Here is a 24,931-nt window from a genome sequence, read left to right as displayed (position 1 = left end):
GGGTTTTTGAATCCTTATCAACGGAGGTCATCTTATTAGCCTTCTCAGCGAAATAAGGTGTTACAAGTTACTACATTCGACACATTTGAACGCTGAGTGATCTTATAATTGGATACTCACAAGTGAGTTTCAGAGTTCGGCATTCTGACGGCCGAACCACATTTACCATCAAGACATAAATCTTTTTTGAGTACCTGTGTCCGTATAATTTGGAGTTGGTTCGACGTGCTTATACTCTTACGAATATAATTACCTTGACCGAACCCGGCACCGACGATTTGTGAACTTCGCAGAACTAACAATTTTGTCTTCAGACTCGAGAACCCAAAGGCCGAGACGTGTTCCTTTCTCTATCGCAGTTGCAAGATTAAGAAGTCAGCATCGCGCTCAATGCAACATCAACAAATTTTACTCCTCGGCCGAGCTCGGCAGACAAGTTGGCACGCCTCGCATCAACCGAAGGACGTAGTTAGCTCATTAGGTACTCGGCCTGTGCGCCACGTAGGCTTTGTAGTTTTTAGGGTTAACAAAACGGTTATCCATAACCGTAACCATCAAATTTAAATGGACGGATAACCGTGGTTACCCATAACCAATGAATATTTGCCCATCACTAGGAGGGAGACATGAAATGAGGGGCAGGAGACCCATAGATTTTTCAATGTGTCCATAACATGGACACATATGTTATATATTATTATATAAATGAACAAACATTTAAAAAGGGAAATGGATACTCTCCATATCTCTTCCTCCTAATCCACCAAGTTCAGGAATCTAACGGCTAAAATTATTATAATTTTAAAATGGACTCCTGTTTATACTCGTTGAATCAAATTTCAATAATTCGGATTCCCAAACTTGATTGATGGATTAGGAGTAAGAAATCTGGAGAGTATCATTTCCTTAAAAAACAAATTTCACTTTTATAATGACATAGGACCTATCGCTGTCCGGCGCGCCTCCGCCGTTTGCATTAGTTAGTAAAATGATTGGTTCTGGACTCAATTCATTTTTGCTTCCTTCTTTGCCCATCTATTTTGCTACGTTGTCAGCCCCTCTCTTTTTCTTCCTCTCATGTATACAACATTCGTTCTGTTAGTTCTCATCGGTGCCACCAGCCGCCATTTTGGAGCTCAATTTGAAGCATTTCAAGTGATTCCTAGGAGGTTGATGATTCAGTAACCATATGAACCTTGCTTCTTTCTTTCTTCTGCTCATTTATTTTTCGGTTGAGACGTAATTCAGTTAGCATTTTGTGGGATTCTTGCTGTTTTGGTTATGAATCGGCCTTGAATTTCTTACTTTTTTTTAGCCTCAAGGGCCGTTCATACCTGCTTTATATATTAATTATCTGATAACGGATCTGGTGAATGTTGGAGGGGTTTTTTTTTTCTTTTCTTTTTGCATAAAATTTTTCACTTGTGTTAAATATAACTGATTAATGATCTATGCTTTAAATTATGGAGGATGTTAGCAGAATTTAAAGGTTTTATTTGGCAATTTGGCATTAAAGTGAAGAAAAATTCTCAGTCCATGAGCATGAGTAGTGTTATTGTTATAGAATGTTGTAAGGTAATATATTGGTTTCTATAAATGGATTGGGGTTCTAATTTAGACCAACCATCTAACCAGGTAGAAATTTGTACCGGATGTCAACCATGGAGAACCCGGAAAACATTGTGTGGCATAAGTGCTCGGTGGAGAAACTTGATAGGCAACAATTACTTAAGCAGAAAGGCTGTGTCATATGGATTACTGGTTTAAGTGGTTCAGGTTTGTTTCTATTCTCTTTTGCTATACGAAATGCTAATTGGCGTCGCAGAAGCAATCTTTGTTATCTGCACATGCCCACAATGTTTCAGCTCTTTTCTTATGTCGGTATTTTTATGCAAAATTTGTTTGTTGTTTTTATTTTTTTCACAGTTCTGAAGTTTGTAAGATTTGGCTGTTTTCTGTTGTGCATATTTTAATATGGGAATTTGTGGTTTGTAGTTAAACTTGCGTAGACGTAATCATGCTGATACGGCATAACCCTTCTGGCATTATGCATCTCAATAACCAGAAGGCAAGGTGATGATACCTAAATGAAAGGTGGTGCCATCATTTGACCTTACCTTTCCCTTTCGAAGAAATATGTCCAAGGAGGATAAAGAAAAAGAAATTGACTAGTATGAGTGCATTACTTATCTCGCTGTCTCTCATACACAAACACGCGCAATGAAATGGAAGGAGATCTGTTATTAGCTAACAATCTCTGTCTGCATGTTTTCATTTAGTACCCATCTCTGCTGCTTCTTAGTTGTAATATTGCTTAGTATACCTTTGTTTTTTAACATTGGTAATATGCAGCACATAGGAGTACCATTTTAATTTTAGCTAATAGTTATAGCCACATCGGAGTGTTTACTATAAAGGAAGAACTAGGAGAGAAGAAATTTAACACATGAACTTTCTCCCCAGTTGGAAGAACTTTAAGATACAGACATTTTGAGATTGCTTGGTACAACTTTATTTACTGCTGTAATTCTTTCTGTTCAATTTGTGACTGCTTAGTTTACGCAATCTCATAACCAACATTATCATATCTTGGTCTTTGAATTTAGGAAAAAGCACTGTGGCATGTGCTTTGAGTCAAGGCTTGCACATGAGAGGAAGGCTCACCTACATACTTGATGGTGACAACGTTCGTCATGGTCTAAATCGTGATCTTAGTTTTGAAGCAGAAGATCGTGCAGAAAACATACGAAGAATTGGTGCGTATTTTTGTAGTTAAATTATTGGCCCCTTTGTTTTCTTATATCATATTACTGATTTAATTCTGAAAAAACAAAAAAAAGCCGAGGTAGCTAAGCTCTTTGCGGATGCTGGCATCATTTGTATTGCTAGCTTAATATCTCCCTACAGAAAGGACCGAGATGCCTGCCGTGCGCTGTTTCCTGAAGGAGATTTTATTGAGGTATGTGGTGTCTTTAACACGAGGAATGAATTCAATCCAAAAATATAACTGATTGAATTTGGTTTGCTATTACCACCAAATGAAACAACAGACAAGAGGCTCTATCTTGCCAGTGATGACAGCTGACAAGACTCACAATTCTCAGGTGTACATGGATGTGCCGTTGCATGTGTGTGAGAATAGGGACCCAAAGGGACTCTACAAGCTTGCACGAGCTGGAAAAATCAAAGGTATTTTCTAGGAGTTTGTATTTAAAGCCAATCCAGTGCCAAATTATCATTTGGCATTATTTATTCCACCACCCCAGCGAAATCAGTCTTACCAATAGTAAGCGGTGAATAATTTCTTTGGCATTCTGCAGGCTTTACAGGGGTTGATGATCCATATGAGCCGCCATTAAAGTGTGAGGTACATAAAATCATGCTTCTGTGCAGGGTAGCATTCCTTTGCATTTTTCTGAATGAAGTAATTAGTCATCAGACAAAAGAATAAAATGGATTAAAAAGAAAGATTATGCTAGTGTGATTGACTTTGGTGGTGTCGAGATACGCGTATGCAGTTCTAAAGATATGCGTATGCAGTTCCAAAGATCTGCTGTGCAGTCTGAAACGAAATTATATCATGCAAGGAATTTTATGTTTTGAGCCATCTTGTGGAATACCAATTTTCTATGTAGATTCAGAATAGTTGAACGATCCAAATGAAATGGGTTGAGGGGTAGAAGTGTGACTGGCACCATCTCACTGAACTTTTATTTGAATTTATACTGGACCATGAAACAATGAAATCAAGCTTGTAATTTTCCCTATGTCATTCATGTCCTGTATTTCCTTGTTTTAAGTTTACTGTTTTCTTATTATTCTTTCATCGTTCGGATGTTAATCTCTAACACTGGAGTCCAACTTATTGATTTGCAGATAGTATTGCAGCAGAAGGGTACGGATTCTGTCACCCCAGGCGAGATGGCTGAAACCATGATATCATATTTGGAGGAGAAAGGGTATCTGCAGGCGTGATAGAAGAAAAGGTCTTTCGAGTTTGTTGGTTGGTACCAGTTGCGGCCTTTCCTGCAACGTAACATCCTACAAACAACATAGTTTTACCAGTGAAGAAGTAAAACGAGAAGTTATTTTCTCGTTCCCTGCAGTTAGGAAATTGTTCGTTTCCTGCATAATCCAGTTCCTTCCATGGGGTAAATTAATCAATCGATTAATCGATTTATTTTGTTTGAAAGCTGCCTTGCGCAATGTGGCTTTTGAACAGTCAACTAGTAATAAAGTAGTGGAAGGGAACTTAGGGGATGAATTTCATGTTTACAGTGTCATTGTGTAATGAAATTGGACGTCTGTAAAATATATGTTTCAGCTGAATATGTAGTTGGTTTTAAGATTTGTTAGATAACTATTGCCGGTGTGATCTTTCCACTTCCAAAGAAAGAACGCCGAACTGGTACCCGAGAAGAGGAAGAGAGTCAGAGAACATTGAACTTGGGGGATACAACTAGAGACTAGGGGGGATAGAGAAGGGAGGTGCAATGGCTACCAAGGAGTCTCCCCAATCAAATCGGCTGCCTACGATCCAATCTCGGCGATTAACATCCATCCAGAGACAGAAAATGCTTCCTTCTCAAACTCAATCGACAGACTGATCTGCCCGCTCAACTGCCCTGCACTATTAACTTGCTGCATGATCTCAGCTATGTGGTTAAATTAATGAAACATAACAATTTACTGGTAAGTAAAACTGATTGCGGTAAGTAAGACAAACAGATAAAAAGGGTAAAAAGGAAAGCCCGCTATGAGCTCAAACTCGTCAAATCGATCTAAAGAATTATCAGGTAACAAACGTCATGTCTATTTGCCGGTGCTACATTTGTTCGTCTAGGACGCCTATGTGACAAATCAAAGTGAGTGCAACGATTAAGGCATTTCAACGACTGGATTTCAACTTCATTTCTTTGGCAATACAAGGTAGCCATTTCTCGCCCCTAATTTTCTTCAGTTGTGCAACTCTTTCCTCTTCTCTCTTTGCTGCTGCTTTCGCTGCTGCATCTTTCGCTTCTCGCCTAGACAATGATGTCTGGCATTTATCTCTTGCGGCAGCCAATATATCTTTCCCATCAACAGCAACAGATTGGAGTTGTCGTTTAAACTGCCAACAAGACAATACAATAAACGGATAAGTAGCTATTGTGTAAACAATATATCTCCTAATGCAATTGAGAACCCAGGATAAAAATCAAGACCTTCTTCGATTTCTCATTAATTACTTTTCCAGGTAGAATTCTTGGTCTCTTTCTCAGCGGCTGTGGATCTGGCAGCATGCACATAACTTTCAGTTCAAGCTCACAGTTTAGCAATAGGCATGAAATACATCAGTGGGTTGGCACCAGAGAACGGCCAGCTCGCCAATGCAAAAATTATGAAAGGCATGTCGAAATTCACTAGTCATCTCATGGTGGAAGAACTTGACAGAAAATTAGTAGTAACTACCACAACGCCAACTGCATTGAAGTCACAGCCTACATGTGCCTGAACCCTAAACCATAAGGCCTCATTTGGTGTCTACGATTGTCTTAGATTGGATAAGTCGCTAGAATCAATGAATGTTGAATGAAAAATGGAAGCCCCACTTGCATATTTTGTCCAAGCAAAGGTAGAAGATCGCGAGGGATAAGTTTCCCTTCGTGACTAATCCATCTTCTACCCTCAACTGCGAGTTGGTATCCAATTCTTCATCAGCACCGAATCTCAGAAGTTATCCAATTCAAACCAATCCTACACACCAAACCGGGCCTAAATCCGTTGTTTACAAACAAAAAGTTTGATGGGAATCACTCACCTACATGATCGAACACAATCCCAGGGGGAGCATTTTTGAACAAGCGAATACAACCTTCCTCTTCATTATCCCCCATAGGCTCATCATCTGGTAAATGAATCAGGGGATCACTAACAATCTCCAAATTCTTTCCTATTATTTCATCCAAAATCTTTTGTGCCTGCCAAATGCCAACAAAGCTTCTTACCTTCAGTTTCTATACAATTAAATACTCATCTTTTATCCCACAAAATGCTTATTTCACAATCAAATTAGCAAATAAAAATAAAAATAAACCATTAAAATTACACCATTTTTAAAGGATACAGATTGAAAAAAGTGAAAATAAAATATGGGGATTGATTGATTGAGCTGAGTGACCTTGATTTGGTAGTGCTTGGGAAGCTGCTGCTGCTGCTGGATTTTACTCTGCTTGTTATCTCCGCCGCCGCCGCTTCCATTATTTTCGGTAGCAGAAACGCCGTTGACGAGGGAAGACATAAAAGAGGACGCCCCCGCAGCGGCTGAGCTGATGGCTGCTTTCCACTCCAAGTCTCCATCTTCCTCGCTACTGCTGCTGCCGCACTCCCCCATTTCTCTGTTGAAACCAGTTTCGGGTTTTAGAGTACAGCCGAGTCTCGACCTTATAAGCTTTAGGCCCATTTGCTGTTACTGGACTGAGCCCATTTGTGGGCTTAGACTACCATAGGGTCATTTTGTATTTGTTTGGATGAATTGATTATTATTTTTTTTTATAACAAATCAGGTCACATACGCCAAGGAGGAGTAGAGTGGGCTAATTAGCCTCACAACTTAAAAGAGGTATTGTCATTCTACCGTACCGTACTAATTTCATGTTAATCGATAATTATACCGAACAGAAGATATTTAGTTTGATATTGTATTCAAAACTACTATTACCATACTATACTATACCAAAAATATATATGGAGCCTTTAAACAAAAGGATTTTTATTTCGAAAAAAAATTGGAGATTAGTTGTGGGGTTCACACCACATCAAACCTTAACGATTAATTTATCTATTTTTCAAGTAGTACCTCATAGATCATTTTTACAAAATATTAGCTAACTCGGAAATTTGAGGCATCTAATTAAGTTCAAATAAATTAGCGAACAATATGTTCTAATCAAAATTGAAATTTCATCTTGATAATTAAATGGTCGCATGGTTTCGGATTAATACATCGATATTTTTACATTAACGGAAATGGGAGTTCAGCTAAACCACACTATAGGCAACTTAATTTCGTATCGAATTCACCATTCACGAGATTCGAACTTAAGACCTCTTATTTACAAATGAAAAAAAATACCACCAAATCGTAATACTGATAGACGAAAATTGAAGGTTGAAGGGGGAAAAAATGGGAGTATGCCTCAAAGTTTAGTGGGCTTTCCTAAAATTCAACCCTATCCTTGAGACCAAAACGACAGAGTCTTACGCATAGCACGAGATTTGGAACAAAAAAATGTACAGCACGAGACATCCGGCGCCGAAATGATTTTCTTCTCCGTCTGAAAACAGGCGTAGACTGCGTTCAACCGCCTCAGTTGCAGGAATCAAAACGAAACCCTAGCTTACTGCAGATTCCGATCGATTGCAATTATCCAGAGAAAACCCAATTGCAATTGGGGAAGAAGAGCAGCCAAACCCTAAGTAAACAATCAGTAAAGTCAGTGTCCGTACAGGTAACACACCATGGGAAAGAAGCAGCACAGCAAAGATCGAATGTTCATCACCAAAACGGAGTGGGCCACCGAATGGGGTGGCGCCAAAGCCCAGCCCACCTCCACTCCTTTCAAACGCCTCCCCTTCTATTGTTGCGCGTACCCTCCTCTCTCTCTCTCTCTCTCTCTCTCTCTCTCTCTCTATATATATATATATATATATATAATTGCACATTCTTTGTTTTTGGCTAATTTCAAGTTTTGTTTGTTAAATTTGGTGCCTTTCTTCAATTTTTGTTGCAGGCTTACGTTTACGCCATTTGAAGACCCAGTGTGCACCGCAGACGGCAGCGTTTTTGATATACTGTGAGTTTTTTGTATTATGCCATTCTGAGGCACATTTAATTTCGTGGGTTTTACATTAGCTTCACTGTTTTTTTGTTGTGTGACATGAATTTTGTTTTTGGGTTTTGGAAAATGGGTGCAGGAATATAATTCCGTATATCAGAAAGTATGGGAAGCATCCTGTTACCGGAGTCCCGCTGAAGCAGGAGAATCTCATACCGCTAACGTTCCACAAGAATTCTGATGGTTTGTGCTTGTTAGCTTTGCTTTTGCATACATTTTGACAAATCATGCATTCAATGGATAGAGTAGATAGTGGTTCATATGCTATAGAAGAACATGTAGGATAGTACCTCCTTTAGTTAGTTGAAGTTGGAATATAAGCAAAACTGGAATTATGGCACTGGATTAATGTTTATTTTTTCCAGTCTTGTGCTGACAGAAATGATTTTAGAATTTTTAAAGTGGAATATTCAGGACAGGAAAGACTGTTACAGTGCATGACTTAAATGAGATCTCAAACCTGAGTTGGAATATGCGTATACATGCATATGTACGTATCTGCGTGAATTTAGTGGTTTATCGATATTAACCATAGAAAATGCAAAATGAGAAATTGTTTCCATGACCATGAGGTGTGGTGGTAATTGCTTTCCCAGTTTTAGAACCAACATAACCATGTAAGTTTTGCATAAGGGAACACAGCAAGAAGTCGTAAACCATAAAGTTATCGCATGTCCAGTTAGAACTTTGAGGTTGAAAATGTTACTGGTATCCCTTTGGTCAAACCAATTTCCTCTGTTTTGGTGAATCAAATGAACATTTGGAGGCCTACTTTGTTGTTTACAGAAACCTTATTGAAACTAGTTTTTAGGCACAATTTTATTTTTTTGGGGAAACCCATCAGACGGAATGGTATGATGGATATTTTTGACTACTAGTTGGTTTTGTTGTCAACCCTTTTGGTTGATATGATCGGCACAATTTTTCATAGTTTCTTCCTCTGTATAGTCATGGGAGTATGTCAGCCAGACGGTTTTTGTTTGCTTCACCATTTTTATACCTCTGATTTGGCAGTTCATAACCTGTTGTTTAGGTATCTTCTCTTAGATGATTTAATTTTTTTTTTTTTTCACTTGTTGTGTAGGAGAGTTTCAGTGCCCTGTTTTGAACAAAGTTTTCACTGAATTTACACACATAGTTGCTGTGAAGACAACAGGAAATGTCTTCTCCTATGAGGTTTGTTTTCTTGCTATGATATAGTGTCAGTAGTATAAGTTTTCTTCAGACAGTATAATACATATAACTGTTCTGTATACATTTTTATCTCACTTTTGCTTTCGCTTTTTAGGCAGTTAAAGAACTAAACATCAAGACCAAGAATTGGAAGGAGCTCCTCACAGATGAACCATTTTCCAAGGAAGACCTGATAACCATTCAGGTACTTGAGAATTTTGAGATAAAATTTTTTGTATCGATACATTGTAAGTTCTTGTTTCTTGTTTGAATATCACATTGGTTTTTATGGATGCCCTTTGCAGAATCCCAATGCACTTGACAGCAAGGTTCTAGTGGAGTTTGATCATGTTAAAAATAGTCTGAAAATTGATGATGAAGGTGAGCTAGTGGGTCAACTATAGTGTTATCTTTCTGTTAATAAATTTTATTTATTTTCTTCTTTTTATTTCATCTCTTTTTCAGATTTTAAGAGAATGAGTGCAGACCCCACCTTTAACATTAATGTAAATGGAGATATCAAGCAGATGCTCAAGGAGCTTGGAACTGAAAAAGGAAGGCTAGCTGCACTGCATGGAGGAGGTGGCAGCAAGGCACAAAATGAACGGGCTGCTGCACTTGAAGCCATTTTAGCTGCAAGATCGCGTATTAAAGAGGATCCGAAATCAAAATCGAATGGGGAGGTGAAAGCTCAGGCATATAGTATTGTGGATGCTGCTTCTGCTTCTGTGCATGGAAGAAGTGCTGCTGCCGCCAGAGCCACATCAAGTGACAAAACTGCTGCTCGAATTGCTATGCACAAGGCTGGTGAGAGGGCACCAGTGAATGCAAAGATGGTTAGTGAATTTTATTTATTATCTCTCCTACCCAATAGTAAATGCTAGGAGCTACAGTATGATTATTAAACTTAATTGTGTTTAATGTTTAAAAGAGTAGCACTCTTCCAGCAACAATTATTTTTCCTTGCTCTCTGTTTAACACAAGTGTTAATTTCAGGTAAAGAGCAGATTCACCACGGGTGCTGCTTCCAGATCTTTCACTTCTACCGCCTTTACTCCTGTTACTGAAAATGAATTTGAATATGTCAAAGTTGAGAAGAATCCAAAAAAGAAAGGATATGTACAACTACACACAACACATGGTGACTTGAACATTGAGCTACACTGTGATATTGCCCCCAGAGCTTGCGAGAACTTCATCACTCTTTGTGAACGTGGCTATTATAACGGAGTAGGTTTTCATAGAAGCATTAGGTATGGTGATATGCTCTAGTTTAAATTCCTTGTTCAAGTTAAATTCTTGTTGTGAATGAAAATGGAAATGGTTAAGGATTTACGATTCACTTTTTTGTGTAGGAATTTTATGATTCAAGGTGGTGATCCTACTGGTACTGGGACAGGAGGGGAATCTATATGGGGAAAGCCTTTTAACGATGAAGTGAACTCCAAGTTACTTCACTCTGGAAGGGGTGTTGTTAGTATGGCTAACAGTGGGCCACACACTAATGGCTCCCAATTTTTCATCCTTTACAAATCTGCAAACCATTTGAACTACAAGCATACGGTTTTTGGTGGAGTTGTCGGTGGCTTGACCACATTGGCAATAATGGAAAAGGTTCCTGTTGATGATAATGACCAACCTTTGGTAAGTTTATTGTTTTTTCTTTTATCAAAACTAAAGTCCTGCATTCATGTTTTATAATTTTTTACCTTTTCAAATAAGTTTTCATGTCTGTTGATTGTAAGCATTTTATCAGGTGTGCATCATCCTAATAAGAATCATCCATCTACATTATGTGTTTACTGTTTTAAATTGTCACTCGTTCTAGATCGTGCTGGCTAGAGTTTATTGAAAGCCCTAACGTAATATTATTGGTTCTCTTTACCATTTTATAGCTACTATAGTCCAAACCTAGTTCCTGCTAGTTGCAGTAGGAGTTTATGTATATCTACGTACATGCACATGTTAATGCACACCGCTGTATGAATATCTATAGCATTTCATCTTATCAGTAGTAGTAGCTGAAATTGTTCCATGAGTTTCAATGTTCGACACTGCTACATATAACCTACTGCATCTTATGATTTTTTAAACAAGGTCAAGCTCCTGTGTACCCGGGCCTCACTTTCTTTTTTCTGCCGTGTCTTGTGCAGGAGGAAATTAAGATAACAAGTGTCACAATTTTTGTTAATCCTTACACAGAGCCTGATGAAGAAGAAGAAGACAAGGCCAAAGCTGAAGAGAAAGCTCAGGATGAAGATAATGTTTGTTACTAGACCCTTAAATTTGTGCTGGTGCTTTTTTCAACTTTATTCCGTTTGTTACGATAGTAAAGCAACTCATTTTGTGTTAACTCTCAGGACAAGGTTGGGTCATGGTTTAGCAATCCTGGTACGGGAGTGGAATCTGGCCCTGGCGGTGGTGGTGGTGTTGGGAAGTATTTGAAGGCAAGGAGTGCTCTGCCTGAACTGGCTGCTGTTGACGCTGGTCTGACAGAGCTTCCTTCAACAAAGAAAAGAAAATCAAGAGTTTCCGCGTCCAATTTTAATGATTTTTCTTCATGGTAGTTGGTGAATATCCCAAATGTTGTATTGTACCGTATGTAGATATTGTTTTGGAAGAGTGAGTAGGCAGAGCATTGTAACCTATTTTTTTGAAGGTATAGAAATAGCAGATCGAACTTCCGAGGGATAAACATTGCTTATGATTCTATTTGAAATTAACAATTACATATGATTGACATGAACCTCCGACTGAGACATGCATGGATGGAGTGTGAACCGTTATAGCTTTTCAATAATATTTGTTATAATGGTATGGTGGATAGCTTTCAAATGGAAGGTGGTGACCATTTCCATAAACCAATTGGAATCCACGGCTGGAGCCTATTATTGTTGTGATAAATATTCACAAAGTTGTCACTATTGAAGTAAATGAAATGATGCATCTCCTAAGTCGAGATTCATTACTTGCCTCTTCAAAATAAGTCACATATTTTGAGAAATGGCTCTTCAATATCTGTAAATAGGGTAATCCGGCATTCACATATTCATACATATAGTGCACTAGATATTAGAGTGTCTGATTGAGTCCATATGAGAGTTTTCAATACAATCGTGGTTCACTGGAGCCTTTTCATTTGGAATGTTGCTGTTATAAGGACATGGTCGTTATATCCTGATAGACAAATCCCAATCAACCATGAGCGCCGTAGTGGAGCGTAAAATTATCTTAAGGATCCAATATCTAACATTTGCCTCAGACTGATTTTTCACATTTTTCTAATCCATTTCCATGTGCATTTAGCATTAGTTATAATTGTTCGTATGCATTAATCTTATGTTTAGCTACATGATGATTTATTCATTTCTCATATGACTAAAATTATAGCAATTAGACTATTTTTATAACAATTCGATGACTACAAAATAAAGAGAGATGCTAAAAGGAGTGTGAAAATCATCCCACAAGCTAATTTAGGACACTCGAGTCTAGCTTAAACTAATATTATCGTGTGCTCAAGCACATGCTCACTGCATGCTTTATCTAGTGATGACAGGGGCGTACGTAGAACATATCTCTGAATCATTACATGGTGTTTCAAAAAACAATCTCTCTTTTTCACAACATATCTCAGAAATTTGATGACAAAGTTGCAGAGAATGAATTTAAGAAGTTGAACTCTTTCAGTATCGGTCAACGGTTTCTGCAATTTCATATCGTATTTCTGACATCTACTTGATTTGCAAATTGTAGTTTCCTCTAATTGATTTGCAAATTATGTTTTCATTTACTGGAGAGCTTCATTAATCATTATAGTACCATAGGAGATGCAATCTCAACAGTTAATAAACGTGTACATGGTATAGTTTATGATGTGGTCTACAGAACTTTATATATGTCATTCTTTTTTTGGTTACAAAGGAGGCCAAAAGGTCGAGCAAGACGCTAAACAAAGATAAAAATATCAACATAAAGAATTACAAGGAATAGGAATAGAAATTATTTTGATTATGAGTAATGCTACACTTATCACATTTGTACCATCTCTATAATAAAGGTAAGACCTACCAACATATGTCGGTCTCATTTATATTAAAAAAGTGATACGAAAGTGGTATGAAAAATGTGATAAGAGTAACATTTTTGTTTGATTATTGAGTCTCATGCATTTACTAAATTATGAGTATGGGAATCAAAATACTGGGGAACTTTCTTCAAGTGTTTGCTTAGCTTACATGTAAGGAATCAGAAAAGTACAAGCTTCACATTAAAATCCGTAATCAAATATCTAAAAGTAGGAATCCAATCAGCCAAGGGACTCTGATTGATCTGATTCTCTTTTCTTAGTTTCCTTCTTTTGAAGTTCTTTAATTCCTTCATTTTTTTTTTTTCTATTTATGTTGAGTAAACATGGCCAAACTACTCCAGTATGAACAACTCCAAAACATCGTTTAGTAGTACGCAAGTGGATAGAGGAGGATCTTCAAAACAAAGCATTGCCCAAGTCCATGAAGATACTACTATATATCTTCTTTGGAAGCAGCAATATTTAATCATGTAATTAAACCTCTAATGTAAAAATATTAATGTACTATAAAAAAAAAAAAAAAAAAAACATCACTCCACAACAATAATCGGACTTTTTATTTTATTTTATGGACTAAAGACTCAATTTAGTTAACAACTCTCAGTTAACCAATTAACGCCCCACAAGTAGGGCCTCCTAACATCATCAACACAGAAAGGAGAGTTCTAATTCAAGGAATAATTAAGAAAAAAGACATGGTCATGACTACAACTTTTGTAACCACAGGCCTATAATTTTCAGTTTCCATAACAAATTAAGAAGATAAACTCTTGATAAACATGATTAGATGACAAGTATGTGGGTACTCCCAATTAATTATTTCTTCAAACCATATCCCTACGTTCCCTTTAAATTAATAGAAAAGATAATAGTTTTCTAACATATAACTAAACCCACTACACTAATAACTTGTTGAGTTGTCATCACCATCCTAATCCAAAACAAATTTTGTATTGTTGAGGCAGTGACATTTCATCTATATTATTCATGTGATATTAATTATTATAATAATAATACTAAAATCAAACAATACGGTATCACAAAACAAATCATCCCTTAATTATAGCTAGCTTTGAAAGCTTGTGATCTTACCGTCTCTCTACTTTATTCTTTTCTTACTAATAGTATATTTTATTCTAAATTTCCAGTATCAAATTTACATCACAAGAAGGATTTATATAGTATTATATATTATATTAGAAGAATACGATAATTTCTTTGAGGTCACAAATGTTAGGCTCAAAACTGGGAGGTCAATACAAGATCCGTTCGGTCAATCGTTGGTGGGCTTGGATAATAAATCTAGAATATAGACAGCAAAATATAAGAGCATCTCCAACAGAGGAATGCTAAGTAGGCCAAATATTTAAACTAAATTGTAAACTAAATGATGCGTCGACAATAAGAAATAAGCATGTTAATTAACATTTGAATAAGGATAATGCTAGAGAAACTAAATTTTTAAACCAAATTTGCAAACTAAATGATGTGTCACTAATAGTTATTAAGCACATTAATCAACATTTAAGAAATAATTCAATGATCAACCACCACATCATTTAGTTTACAAATTTGGTTGAAAAGTTTTGGTCTCTCTAGCATTATCGCTTAAGTTAACCCAATTATAAATAATCATATCATTTGGTTTAAAAATTCAGTCTCTCTAGTGCTAACCCCCAAAAAAAGGTCAAATGTAAATTTGAAGGCTTATGAGGCAATGTCAAATTTTTTTTTTGCTCCAACCCATATATTTTTTCTTATTCAATTAATATTTATAGGACCCACTCTTAAAAACAAATAAATAAAAACTAATTTTCATGATTTATGCTTGATGCATTATTAGGACCCACACAACAAAACATTTAAAAAGATTTTCTCATATGTCAAAATTGGCAGCACACAATAAATATGTTGATCAACATAAGACTGACATATCGGTTGGAGCTTCTATTGCCTTCAATTTTTATTACGTGGCATTCCACTAGGATTTGGCATCTCTTTTGGGGATGATCTAAGTGTTTCACCATTAAAAATAGGTTAGTCCACTATGGTGGTCTGATAGATATTTGATGTGGATTGCAATAGATCTCAAAACAGTGTATTATAATTTTATTCTTGTGGATCCAACCACTTATAAGGAGTACTCAGCCCCTTTCTATAGGCTTTTAGTAAGCCCCAAAAGTTTTGGATCTTTAATTCTCTCACCTTCATATTAATAAAGGGAAATTTTATTTGAAACCATATAACCTATTTCTACTCTCAATTTACTCTCCACATTCATATTACTTTTAACTAAACTATCAATATCTATTAACCCAACTTTACTACCTAAACTACTCTCACAAACCTTATTCAATATATAAATTCGTCTTTACATCCATTTAGGAAATAAAAACCAAAATCAGTGCTCTGCAACTCATTACAAGCGTAAAGATCTCTCACATATTTGTCTCATGCTTCGTCCTCTTCTGCTAATTTTTCTTTATCTCATAAATGTTTTAAATAATTCGTCATCTACTAATTCTGCTTAGTCCCATATAGATGATTAAAAAAAATAAAAATTTTAAATCACATGTATGTTTCTGCTAGTAATTATGCTTTGGAAAAGAAGCTGATGTTGTTCCTAAATCCAAAAAAATTGAAATCAAAAGAAAATAAATTTGCATAAATCGATTTATACCTTAGTTGAAGGATTCAAAACTTCAAAATCATTATTCATCAGTCAAAAAGAGTTTTATTTTTATTTTTTTTATTTTTTATTTTTTTATTTTTTCTCTCATCTTATAGTTTTAGCTAGAATAAACGTATGATAAAGATTTTGTGATGGTAGGGTTTGATTATTAGGTGTGGCCTTATTGAGAAATTTTAATTTTATTGTTAATTTCATCTTGAAATTGATGGTAATTATGCAATAGGGTAAAAAACAAACAATTCACTTTTAAAGTTTAACTTGGTGTAGAGAGAGGTTACATGAGTTCAAATAAAATTTCTCAACAATAAATGGGTTGAGCACGTAGGCACCACATGTAAGCTACCTCCTCACTATCCACTTAATACGTGGAGAGGAAGTGTCATTTACACGGAGCTACTTGCATGACTTCCCGGATCGACATGTCCCAAGCACGACACTCATCCAAGAGTGGTTGAAAACTCACTTTGACCCAAGTGCTAAGCCTGACAGAACTTGTGTCACTTGATAGACTTCTTTTCTCGTCGATGGCCAACACGTGGCTCGAAGTTGATGTGTGGACAGATCTATCCTTTGAGCTTCGTGCTAGAAAGTTGTTAGGTTTGCCAACTAGCCTAGGCGATTGGAAAGTATTTTAGGTTCTACACTCATCTCTTTCTATCGGTAAACTATCCAACACCAAGAGCGGTCCTTGTTGGTGGTTGTCTTCATCGTTGCAATAGTGTTCTATCTAATGGTTTCTTTGGGCTAACTTGTAGGCCCCATATCTTGATCTTTTCATCTTTTAGTGGGCTTTCTCAATGCCCATCTATTTAAGCCCAAAACAACTATATATTATTTTAAAGGAAAACTAATGAAAAGGGTTTGAAAGGTTTTAGTTTTAATAAAAAACCATGTTATAAGTTTTGTTTAATGATGAGTACAAGGCCCATATTAAAGCAGTCCAACTAAAAATGGCCCAACTATAATAAATTATGATTTGTCGATTTTACCCCTAACTTTTTTAGGTTGAGTTCCAGATTTTCATCGTTAATGAAGTTCTTTGTTATTTTGCAGACCTTCTTCTCTTTCTTTGAAACAAAAATATAAATCCTCATGCTATTTAATTTATATTTTGTATTATTTCGTTGAAATGTGATTGTCGTTATTATTCATAGTGGATTTGAGGTAATGTTTTTCAATTTTTCTTCGTTAGTAGAGTTCATCGTTTGTTTCTCCAGAAAATAATTTTGAGATCTGCATGCTATTCAATAACAACGACATGTCACTGTTTCTGGATTTTAAGTAACATTGTTTCTGGAATCTAAGTCATTGTTTCCAGAGACAGTGTTAATTTTTCCACAGATAGTGTTTTTCCAGAGACAATGTTAGTTTTTGCAGAGATAATGTTAGTTTTTGCAGAAACAATTACGGATTCAAAACATAACGGGTCGCATTGTTTTCTAAAAAAGTGGCAAAAAAATCATACTATTTCCTAGAAATGTTTAACATTAACAGTGTTATGAAAGTTGAACACCATGGTTGAAGTCACTTTTCTCTTTCTTTCTCGTCTACTTTTTCTATTTTCTTTTTCTTTTCCAGATTTTGTAATTGGGGAAGGTGGTTCTGTCACAGGTAGAGATATATTTTTCTTTCTAGTTTTATGAAGAAATGGGTGCAAGGAATTGGAATTTTTGGTTTTTTCCTGTTCCATGGAAAATGGATTCAGTTTGAGTATCCTCCTCCTTGATTCAATTGCACAACTTTTTCCCTGTTCATTTCTTTTTAATTGTACTTTTGGAGATTGGATTCAATAATTAGGGATTTTTTTCTTCTCAAAGTCTGGTTATTCTCTAAATATGAATCTAATTTGGACAAGGAAATTCAAAAACTGATATATGCACCAAGAATGAAGGAAGAAAAACCCAGAAAACGAAACGCTGATCGATGCTCTGCTTGGAGCTGACGTGAGTTTTCTCCTTCATGAGAACAAACAAGTTTCAGACCTGCGCCTCTTTGTTGGGGTAATTTTGGAAATTTATTTTTGTTTCTGTTGGGCTTTGTAATTCAGCCCATGTAGAATTGGAGGCCTTTGTCTTTATGGTTAATTTTGAGGTGCTTTTGGTTAAAGAAAACTATAGGGTGATTTTTTATTAAAATAATCTTGGTCTAAGCCCTTTCCATTAAAGCTCCCTTATTTTAATGGATATAAAAGGACTCTGCATTAACAACAAAATATTTTCAGTTCTACGACTAGGACAATCAACATGTGTGGTTTTAAGGACATGTTAATGAAGAGAATTTTATCGAGTGATATTGACTTTAGTTTGAGAGGGTTATTATTTTTCTTAGTCCTAGTTGGACATGAAAATTGTTTTATTAACTTCTATGGAAAAAAAAATAAAGGGAGCTTTAATGAAAAGGGCTTAGACCAAGATTATTTTAATAAAAAACCACCCTATAGTTTTCTTTAATCAAAAGCATCTCAAAATTAACCATGAAGACAGAGGCCTCCAATTCTACATAGGCTGAATTATAGAGCCCAACAGAAACAAAAATAAGTTTCCAAAATTACCCCAACAAGGAGGCGCAGGTCTGAAACTTACCAAAAGGTACAACAACCTATGTTGGAATTAGGGTTGGGTAAACAAATCAAAAAATTAACCTATGTTATTTTAGGGTCTTTTTTTGGTCCATTTGGCTTATACATTGCTCTAAAAGTTCTCGTATAGTAAAACCTAGGCATTAAGCGACTGGCTACCGTTCCAATTCGTCCTTAGACGTTTGAAAATTAAGAAATGGCACCTAGACTTTTTGAATAAATTGTAAGAGACTTATTGAATACTTGGATTAACACTCATTATATACTTGTTTCCCCATGTTTTCAACATGTTCTAATATGATTATTTTTTTTAAAAAGTATAAGTAGACATTTTATATGTTATATAATAAATTTAATTTTTTTAAAAAAAAAACAGCTCGGCCCCTGCCAAGGCCTGACCTACAGGCCTAGGAGTTAGACCTCTGCTCCTCGCTTGACTAGCACCTAGTGCATTTCAGAACCTTAGGTTTATAAAATCAAACCAAACCAGAAGAATCAGTTTAGTATGTAGTTTTGATTTTCACAAACCGTGGATTAACCAAATCAAACCGCTTGTAATTAAATACAAAGAATAAATATCTAAATAAATATATAATATTATATATTTTAATGTAGTGTTGTTTTAGCATTTCAAACTTTTTATATTTAGAAAAAAAAAAAAATCACTTTACGGAGTGTGCATCAGCCATTGCATTGGCTTCCTTGAAAGATGCTTAAAGGAAATCTTTGGCCTTACAAATGAGATTTTTGTAGGGATAATACTTGTACTCTGTCTTGGGGAGTTGAGTTCATTCCTCCACTTGCAAATAACGTACCTTAACCGTAAAAGTTTCATAATCGGAACCGCTCAATCTCTTAATTTCCAGTTGAAAATCATCCCAGTAAAAAGTCATTCGAATCGAAGACTATCTGGTCATCCAAGTGTATCAAAATAGATTAACGTTGTAGATACCAAGTACCATATTTCATCAATCCCGTAATTACCAATCATCAGTCAACTAAATACCTTCAAAGACCTCATGTTGAGACATCCTTGCCGAAACACATAAGTTTCTCTCCAATCAAGAGACCAATCACAATGTGACACATGTCGACACCAAAATAAAGTTCTTAGAGTCCCACATTGACCACATATGAAAACATGGGACTCTCCTCAACGATAAAAGGAGACCATTATCCTACAATTAATCCCTAAATTTTCACTCAATATACTTTTAGAACTTACTAATAATGATTATGCTTAAACCTTTGTATCATGTAAACTCTGCATTATTAATGAGAGCTCATCTACCGTTGTGGATGTAACCCAACTTAAGGTGAATCACATACATCTTGTGCTTGCTTCTTTATCTCTCTCTCCTTACATATTATCTTCACTTCACGACTGAAGCAACTTCTGACACTTTACGTTGTTCTAAAATCAATCCGATTTTGTGCATCTTAAACCACAAATTCGTTAACTGATTACATCAATTATGAGTCATTGTGGTTTATAAATTAGAATTTAGACAAATCACAATGTATATGCAATTCACTGAGTGCGCAGTTTGAACTCAAAACCGAACCAAACTCAAACCACCTCAAGCCCTAGCTGAAAAACAAAATTGTTTATTGAACTGAATCAAATTTTCTAAAATTATATTAAGATAAATAGACATGATGGGTAATAGTTATACAAACAAATAACGTACTTTATGGATGTGTTAAATACTGCGTATAACTTTTTTTATTTGAAGTTTTTTACCATATGGTTTTGCCAGTGGGGTCGGAACTGCTCCTCATAGGGAATATTATCTCTTCTGTTAATTCTTGGGAATTGAGCGACTTTCCCACAGAAAAAATTTCTTTGACTGTTGGCACACTTTAGAGGGGAAGAAAAATTTTCTTATATGTTTTAAAAAATTGATGCCTCCCAAGAAATATTCCTCAAACCCACTTCTCAACAAGAGACAAAGAGTAGTCCAAAGCATGGAATTTTCCTAATGATTCATGAAGGAAACCAAGAAGAACAGGAAGGATCCATTAACATTCCTTTTTTTTGTAACTTCTACACAATACAAACTCATCACCCTTGATAATTGGCGTAAGAACAAGTATATATTGTTTTCCTAATATATATTTAGAAATTGAGGAAACTAGCAGCCTAGATATATCTCGGGGCCAAGGGGACAAAGATTTTCTCTCTAGAAGGAATTATGTTTTAGCTTCAAGACAACCAAGGTTAGGACAATGAAAAATCAAGTTGGGGACTTGGGAATTTCTGGCGCATGCGACTATAAACAACACCCGACAGATATTGGCTAACTAGCTAGCTAGTTACTGCATGTAATTCTTATATTTTAGAGAGAGAAACTAAAACTATGAACAATAATAATGGTTGGGTAGCTATAGCTGTGTTATGGAGTGGAGAGATTATTGAGAGCATGCATGTTTGTGTTTATAAACAATCAAATATGTAGCGTGATCATTGAGTGGGAAAAAAGAAAAGCAAGTGTGTTGGAAAAGAAGTGAAAGGGCAAAGGCATGCCCTTGGGTTTTGGTGAAGGGTACATTTTGGTATTGTTTACTACGTTAAGATATGCGACATTGGTGTATGGGTTAATAATGTAACAGCCAACAAAAGGTAAAAGTGGTGGGAATTTTGGCAGGGATTGTTAGGACTGGGGAGTGGGTTTTAATTATATTTTGTGGTGGTGGCTTTGATGATGATATAATGCACGCCGGCAGCTTTACTGGTGTCTCCATCTCTCTCTCTCTCTCTTCCCCCAGAACCCAATTGGCACGCCTGCTCCCACTCAAAACTATTCCAAAACTGCTCTAGAGAGAGAAACAGAGAGAGAGAGAGAGAGAGTGAAAAGCCAATCCACCAGCCAGTTGGTGATCTAGACCCTGTTAACTTTTTCTCAGTTTTTTTCTTCGTCTTTTTGTCAGATGGAATTCTATTTCGTAAAAGTAAAAACACCACCAAGACAGTCCATTTCACCTTCTATGTTTTAACCGAAAAAACCTCTATATATATATTTTTTATTAAGTCTTGGTCGTCCATCAAGACCATATATATGTCAAAAAGAAAATGAAAAAAAAAATTACCCATCAGATTCCCACTACCATTAGTACAAAAAATATTTTACGCGACGAAGGACGTAGGTCCTTCGTCGCATAAAGTCAAAAAATGTCACGTAAAATTTAGTCTAACGCACTTTCGTCGTGCGCTAACCATCGCGGCAAGGCAGTGACTAAAGAGTTTGCGCGATGAAGAAGAAACATTCATCGCGGCGAGGCAGTGACAAAACTTAGCCCAACCCACTACCACTAATATACTCGCATAGTCACATATATTCCTCATGGAATAGGCTAAGCTAGAAAAGAAGAAACCAAACCCACTGCTCAGATATATTCCTCATCGATTAAACCAAAGGAAAAGCAAATATTATCCACTTAAGATTCCCCAATTACCTCCACATCTACCTCTTGCTAAGACAATTAACCTAATTAACTAGAGTTTAATATAACATGTTAAGTTGTCAAATAATTTACATATACATTCTTAAAAGATTTCATCTATTAATAATAATACATAGTTATAGGTAGGAAATTAGTATGTTATATTTTTGATAAAGTCATGCACATTAGTTTATTATAGATGATTAGTTTAGTTCTCAATATTACAACGGTACAACCTCCCCTCTCCTAGTCCTATACCTATGTTATGTTATTGAAATTAACCCAGCTAAAATCCAACTTGAAGATATCCTCCTCCACCTTCTAATCATTTTCTATCCCACATTCTCCCACAGTTAAAAACACAAAGACCCATCTATCTATCCATCTGCTGTCCAAAACAATCCAAGACTGCAGACACACACACACTCTCTCTCTCTCTTCTCTTTCTCTTTCTCTCTCCGAAAGTTAAGTTTATTGATGTGGGTCTTTGCAGGTTAAATGGATACCTTGTTTAGGTTAGTCAGTCTCCAATCTGATCACCAACAATCTTTCAACAACTCAACCACCAGCAAAACCTCAACACCTACAACAACCACCACCACTTCCAGCAGCTCCAGATCCTCCTTCCTTAGTAATCCTCCTCACCCTAATTACCCCCACCAAAACGACGACGCTGGAGAAGAATGCTTCAACTTTTTCATGGATGAAGAAGACTTCTCCTCGTCTTCTTCCAAACACTACTTCCCATCGAACCACCCAACCCCTCCCACCCCAAACCCTCTCCCCAGCGCCACCACCACTCCCACCCCAACCGATTTTTCCTTCTCCCCCTCCCTCGTCAACTTCGAGCTCTCCAACGGAAAGTGGGCCCCGGAAATCCTCTTGGAGACCGCCAGAGCCATCGCTGACAAGAACAGCTCCCGCGTCCAGCAGCTCATGTGGATGCTTAACGAGCTCGGCAGTCCATACGGCGACACTGACCAGAAACTCGCCTCCTATTTCCTACAAGCTTTGTTCAGCCGCATGACCGACTCCGGCGACCGCTGCTACCGAACCCTAATCTCCGCCTCGGAGAAAACGTGTTCCTTCGAGTCCACAAGAAAAATGGTGCTCAAGTTTCAGGAGGTCAGCCCTTGGACCACTTTCGGACATGTGGCGTGTAATGGCGCGATCATGGAGGCCTTTGATGGTGAGCCCAAGCTTCACATAATCGACATCAGCAACACTTACTGCACCCAGTGGCCGACTCTGCTCGAGGCGCTGGCCACTCGTACTGATGAGACGCCGCACTTGCGTCTCACCACTGTTGTGGCTAACAGAGCCAACGACGGTTCTGGCGGCGCAGCCGCGCAGAAAGTAATGAAGGAAATTGGCGCCAGGATGGAAAAGTTTGCCCGGTTGATGGGGGTGCCTTTCAAATTCAACGCCGTCCATCACTCCGGCGATCTTTCCGAGCTGAATTTATCAGAGTTGGATATCAGAGACGATGAGGCCTTGGCAATCAACTGCGTCGGCACTCTACATTCCGTTCAGTCAGTCGGAAATCGCCGCGATTATCTTGTTTCGGCATTTCGGAGCTTGAGGCCGAGGATCATTACTCTCGTTGAGGAAGAGGCTGATCTCGACGTTGGGGTTGACGGGTTCGACTTCGTTCATGGGTTTCAAGAGTGCTTGAGATGGTTTAGGGTTTACTTCGAGGCATTGGACGAGAGCTTTTCCAGGACCAGCAACGAGCGGTTGATGCTCGAGCGGGCCGCCGGGCGAGCTGTGGTGGATTTGGTGGCCTGCGCGCCTTCGGAGTCGGTGGAGCGGCGCGAGACCGCCATCCGCTGGTCGAGGCGTATGCATGTGGCGGGGTTTAGTCCCGCGATGTTCAGTGATGAGGTGTGCGATGACGTACGCGCCTTGTTGAGGAGGTATAAGGAGGGTTGGGCAATGACACAGTGCACGGATTCCATCGCCGGAATATTCTTGTCGTGGAAGGATCAGCCGGTGGTTTGGGCTAGTGCTTGGAGGCCTTGATACGGTGGTTGTTGATCATATATTTCACACGTGTTTTGGTTTTTTCTCGCACGTGCATGGAATGAGTGCACTTGTGTTTGAAAAAGGAGAGAGGGAGATAATAGTGCTTTGGTTTGAATAGAGTTAAGTAAATTAATTTAATTTTCATGGACGACTTGTTATTAATTATTTGTATTTTTTTTCTTTATTTTTATCGAAAATTAAATAGGTTATGATTTTGAATTTTCACCATCTTGTGGGCAAGTCATCCACTATCAACTCCCACTAATCAACCACCACGGGTGACCTAGTGGTTGGTTGGGGACGAATTTCAGGCATGTATTTCACACATCACGTTCTGTGTTCGATTCATGCTGCTGGTGAATCGCACAATGGTGTTCAGAGAAAGACTGAAATGTCGTTGTGAGCTTTCCTGACCGACGGAAGGGTGGGTTGTGTCGTGGCGAAGCTACCGGCTAATCCCCTATTTAAAAAATATATATATAATAAAAAATAAAACTGCCACTAATCCATGAGATTTTTGCTTAAATGGTATAGAATGAGTGGAGTATATCAATACTATGTAATCAAAAAAATTATCTCCATGCTACTAATTAGGTCTAACTTTGACTAGAGTTGGCTCTCGACATTGTCTTTATGTTTAGTCGACAATTATTAGTTAGGACAATAATACTACAAAATTAAGAGGTTATTTGGTATCCTTTTTTAATTTGAATTTTTTTGAATTAATTAGTACTAAGCAATTTATTAACTACAGTCATTATTTTTAAAAGATCATTATTTTTAAAGAACTGTAACGTGTTTTAAATTGAATACCAGACAAAACCTTCTGTTTCTTTTTTTCCAAATATAATTTAGGTTCAATTGTTTTGGCATGTAGGTTCAAAATTGAAATGGGGCGGTTTGGTTTGGTGTATTAGTTGTGGGGGGCGATGAGATCAGCTAAAAGTATAATTAAGAGCTTATAAAAGTGTGTTTATGTTAATATAACGGAAGCGTGTTCAGTACCTAATTAATTTATGGGTTTAAACTTTAAATTATAAAAAGGTCCTTAT

At 37.0% G+C, this 24,931-nt stretch overlaps 4 protein-coding genes across 9 annotated transcripts; 3 read left to right on the top strand and 1 right to left on the bottom strand.

The window, feature by feature from the left end:
* Nucleotides 1–963: 963 nt before the first annotated feature.
* On the top strand, nt 964–4,360 carry LOC137737893 (adenylyl-sulfate kinase 1, chloroplastic). Of its 6 annotated transcripts, none has more exons than XM_068477473.2 (7): nt 964–1,169; nt 1,640–1,776; nt 2,607–2,756; nt 2,841–2,959; nt 3,051–3,189; nt 3,321–3,367; nt 3,877–4,360. In XM_068477473.2, exons 1-7 carry the CDS (start codon nt 1,078–1,080, stop codon nt 3,973–3,975), a joined length of 783 nt encoding a protein of 260 aa, XP_068333574.2. In that variant the 5' UTR covers nt 964–1,077; the 3' UTR covers nt 3,976–4,360. The 6 variants fall into 6 exon arrangements, with proteins under 6 accessions (XP_068333574.2, XP_088542916.1, XP_068333582.2 ...); XM_088686790.1 differs by having other exon boundaries at nt 964–1,181; XM_068477481.2 differs by having other exon boundaries at nt 968–1,169; nt 3,105–3,189.
* A 371-nt stretch (nt 4,361–4,731) lies between these two features.
* Nucleotides 4,732–6,409, bottom strand: LOC137737921 (uncharacterized). Its single transcript, XM_068477510.2, has 4 exons — nt 6,161–6,409; nt 5,801–5,960; nt 5,205–5,272; nt 4,732–5,110 (listed from the first exon to the last, which is right to left on the bottom strand). Exons 1-4 carry the CDS (start codon nt 6,371–6,373, stop codon nt 4,889–4,891), a joined length of 663 nt encoding a protein of 220 aa, XP_068333611.2. The 5' UTR covers nt 6,374–6,409; the 3' UTR covers nt 4,732–4,888.
* Nucleotides 6,410–6,856: 447 nt separating this feature from the next.
* Nucleotides 6,857–11,796, top strand: LOC137741988 (peptidyl-prolyl cis-trans isomerase CYP65). Its single transcript, XM_068481711.2, has 11 exons — nt 6,857–7,628; nt 7,773–7,835; nt 7,957–8,060; nt 8,962–9,053; nt 9,166–9,255; nt 9,356–9,431; nt 9,516–9,886; nt 10,047–10,303; nt 10,406–10,694; nt 11,204–11,314; nt 11,411–11,796. Exons 1-11 carry the CDS (start codon nt 7,501–7,503, stop codon nt 11,615–11,617), a joined length of 1,788 nt encoding a protein of 595 aa, XP_068337812.2. The 5' UTR covers nt 6,857–7,500; the 3' UTR covers nt 11,618–11,796.
* A 10,347-nt stretch (nt 11,797–22,143) lies between these two features.
* LOC137712239 (protein SHORT-ROOT) lies at nt 22,144–24,098 on the top strand. The gene has a single exon (XM_068451350.2). The coding sequence runs from the start codon at nt 22,353–22,355 to the stop codon at nt 23,874–23,876; it is 1,524 nt and encodes a 507-aa protein (XP_068307451.2). The 5' UTR covers nt 22,144–22,352; the 3' UTR covers nt 23,877–24,098.
* The last annotated feature ends 833 nt before the right edge of the window (nt 24,099–24,931 follow it).

Source organism: Pyrus communis, chromosome 15, assembly GCF_041283825.1.
Source record: "Pyrus communis isolate YQ-2024b chromosome 15, ASM4128382v1, whole genome shotgun sequence".
NCBI lineage: Eukaryota > Viridiplantae > Streptophyta > Magnoliopsida > Rosales > Rosaceae > Pyrus > Pyrus communis.
Note: the sequence above shows the minus strand (reverse complement) of the source record. Positions and strands in the feature narration are given on the sequence as shown.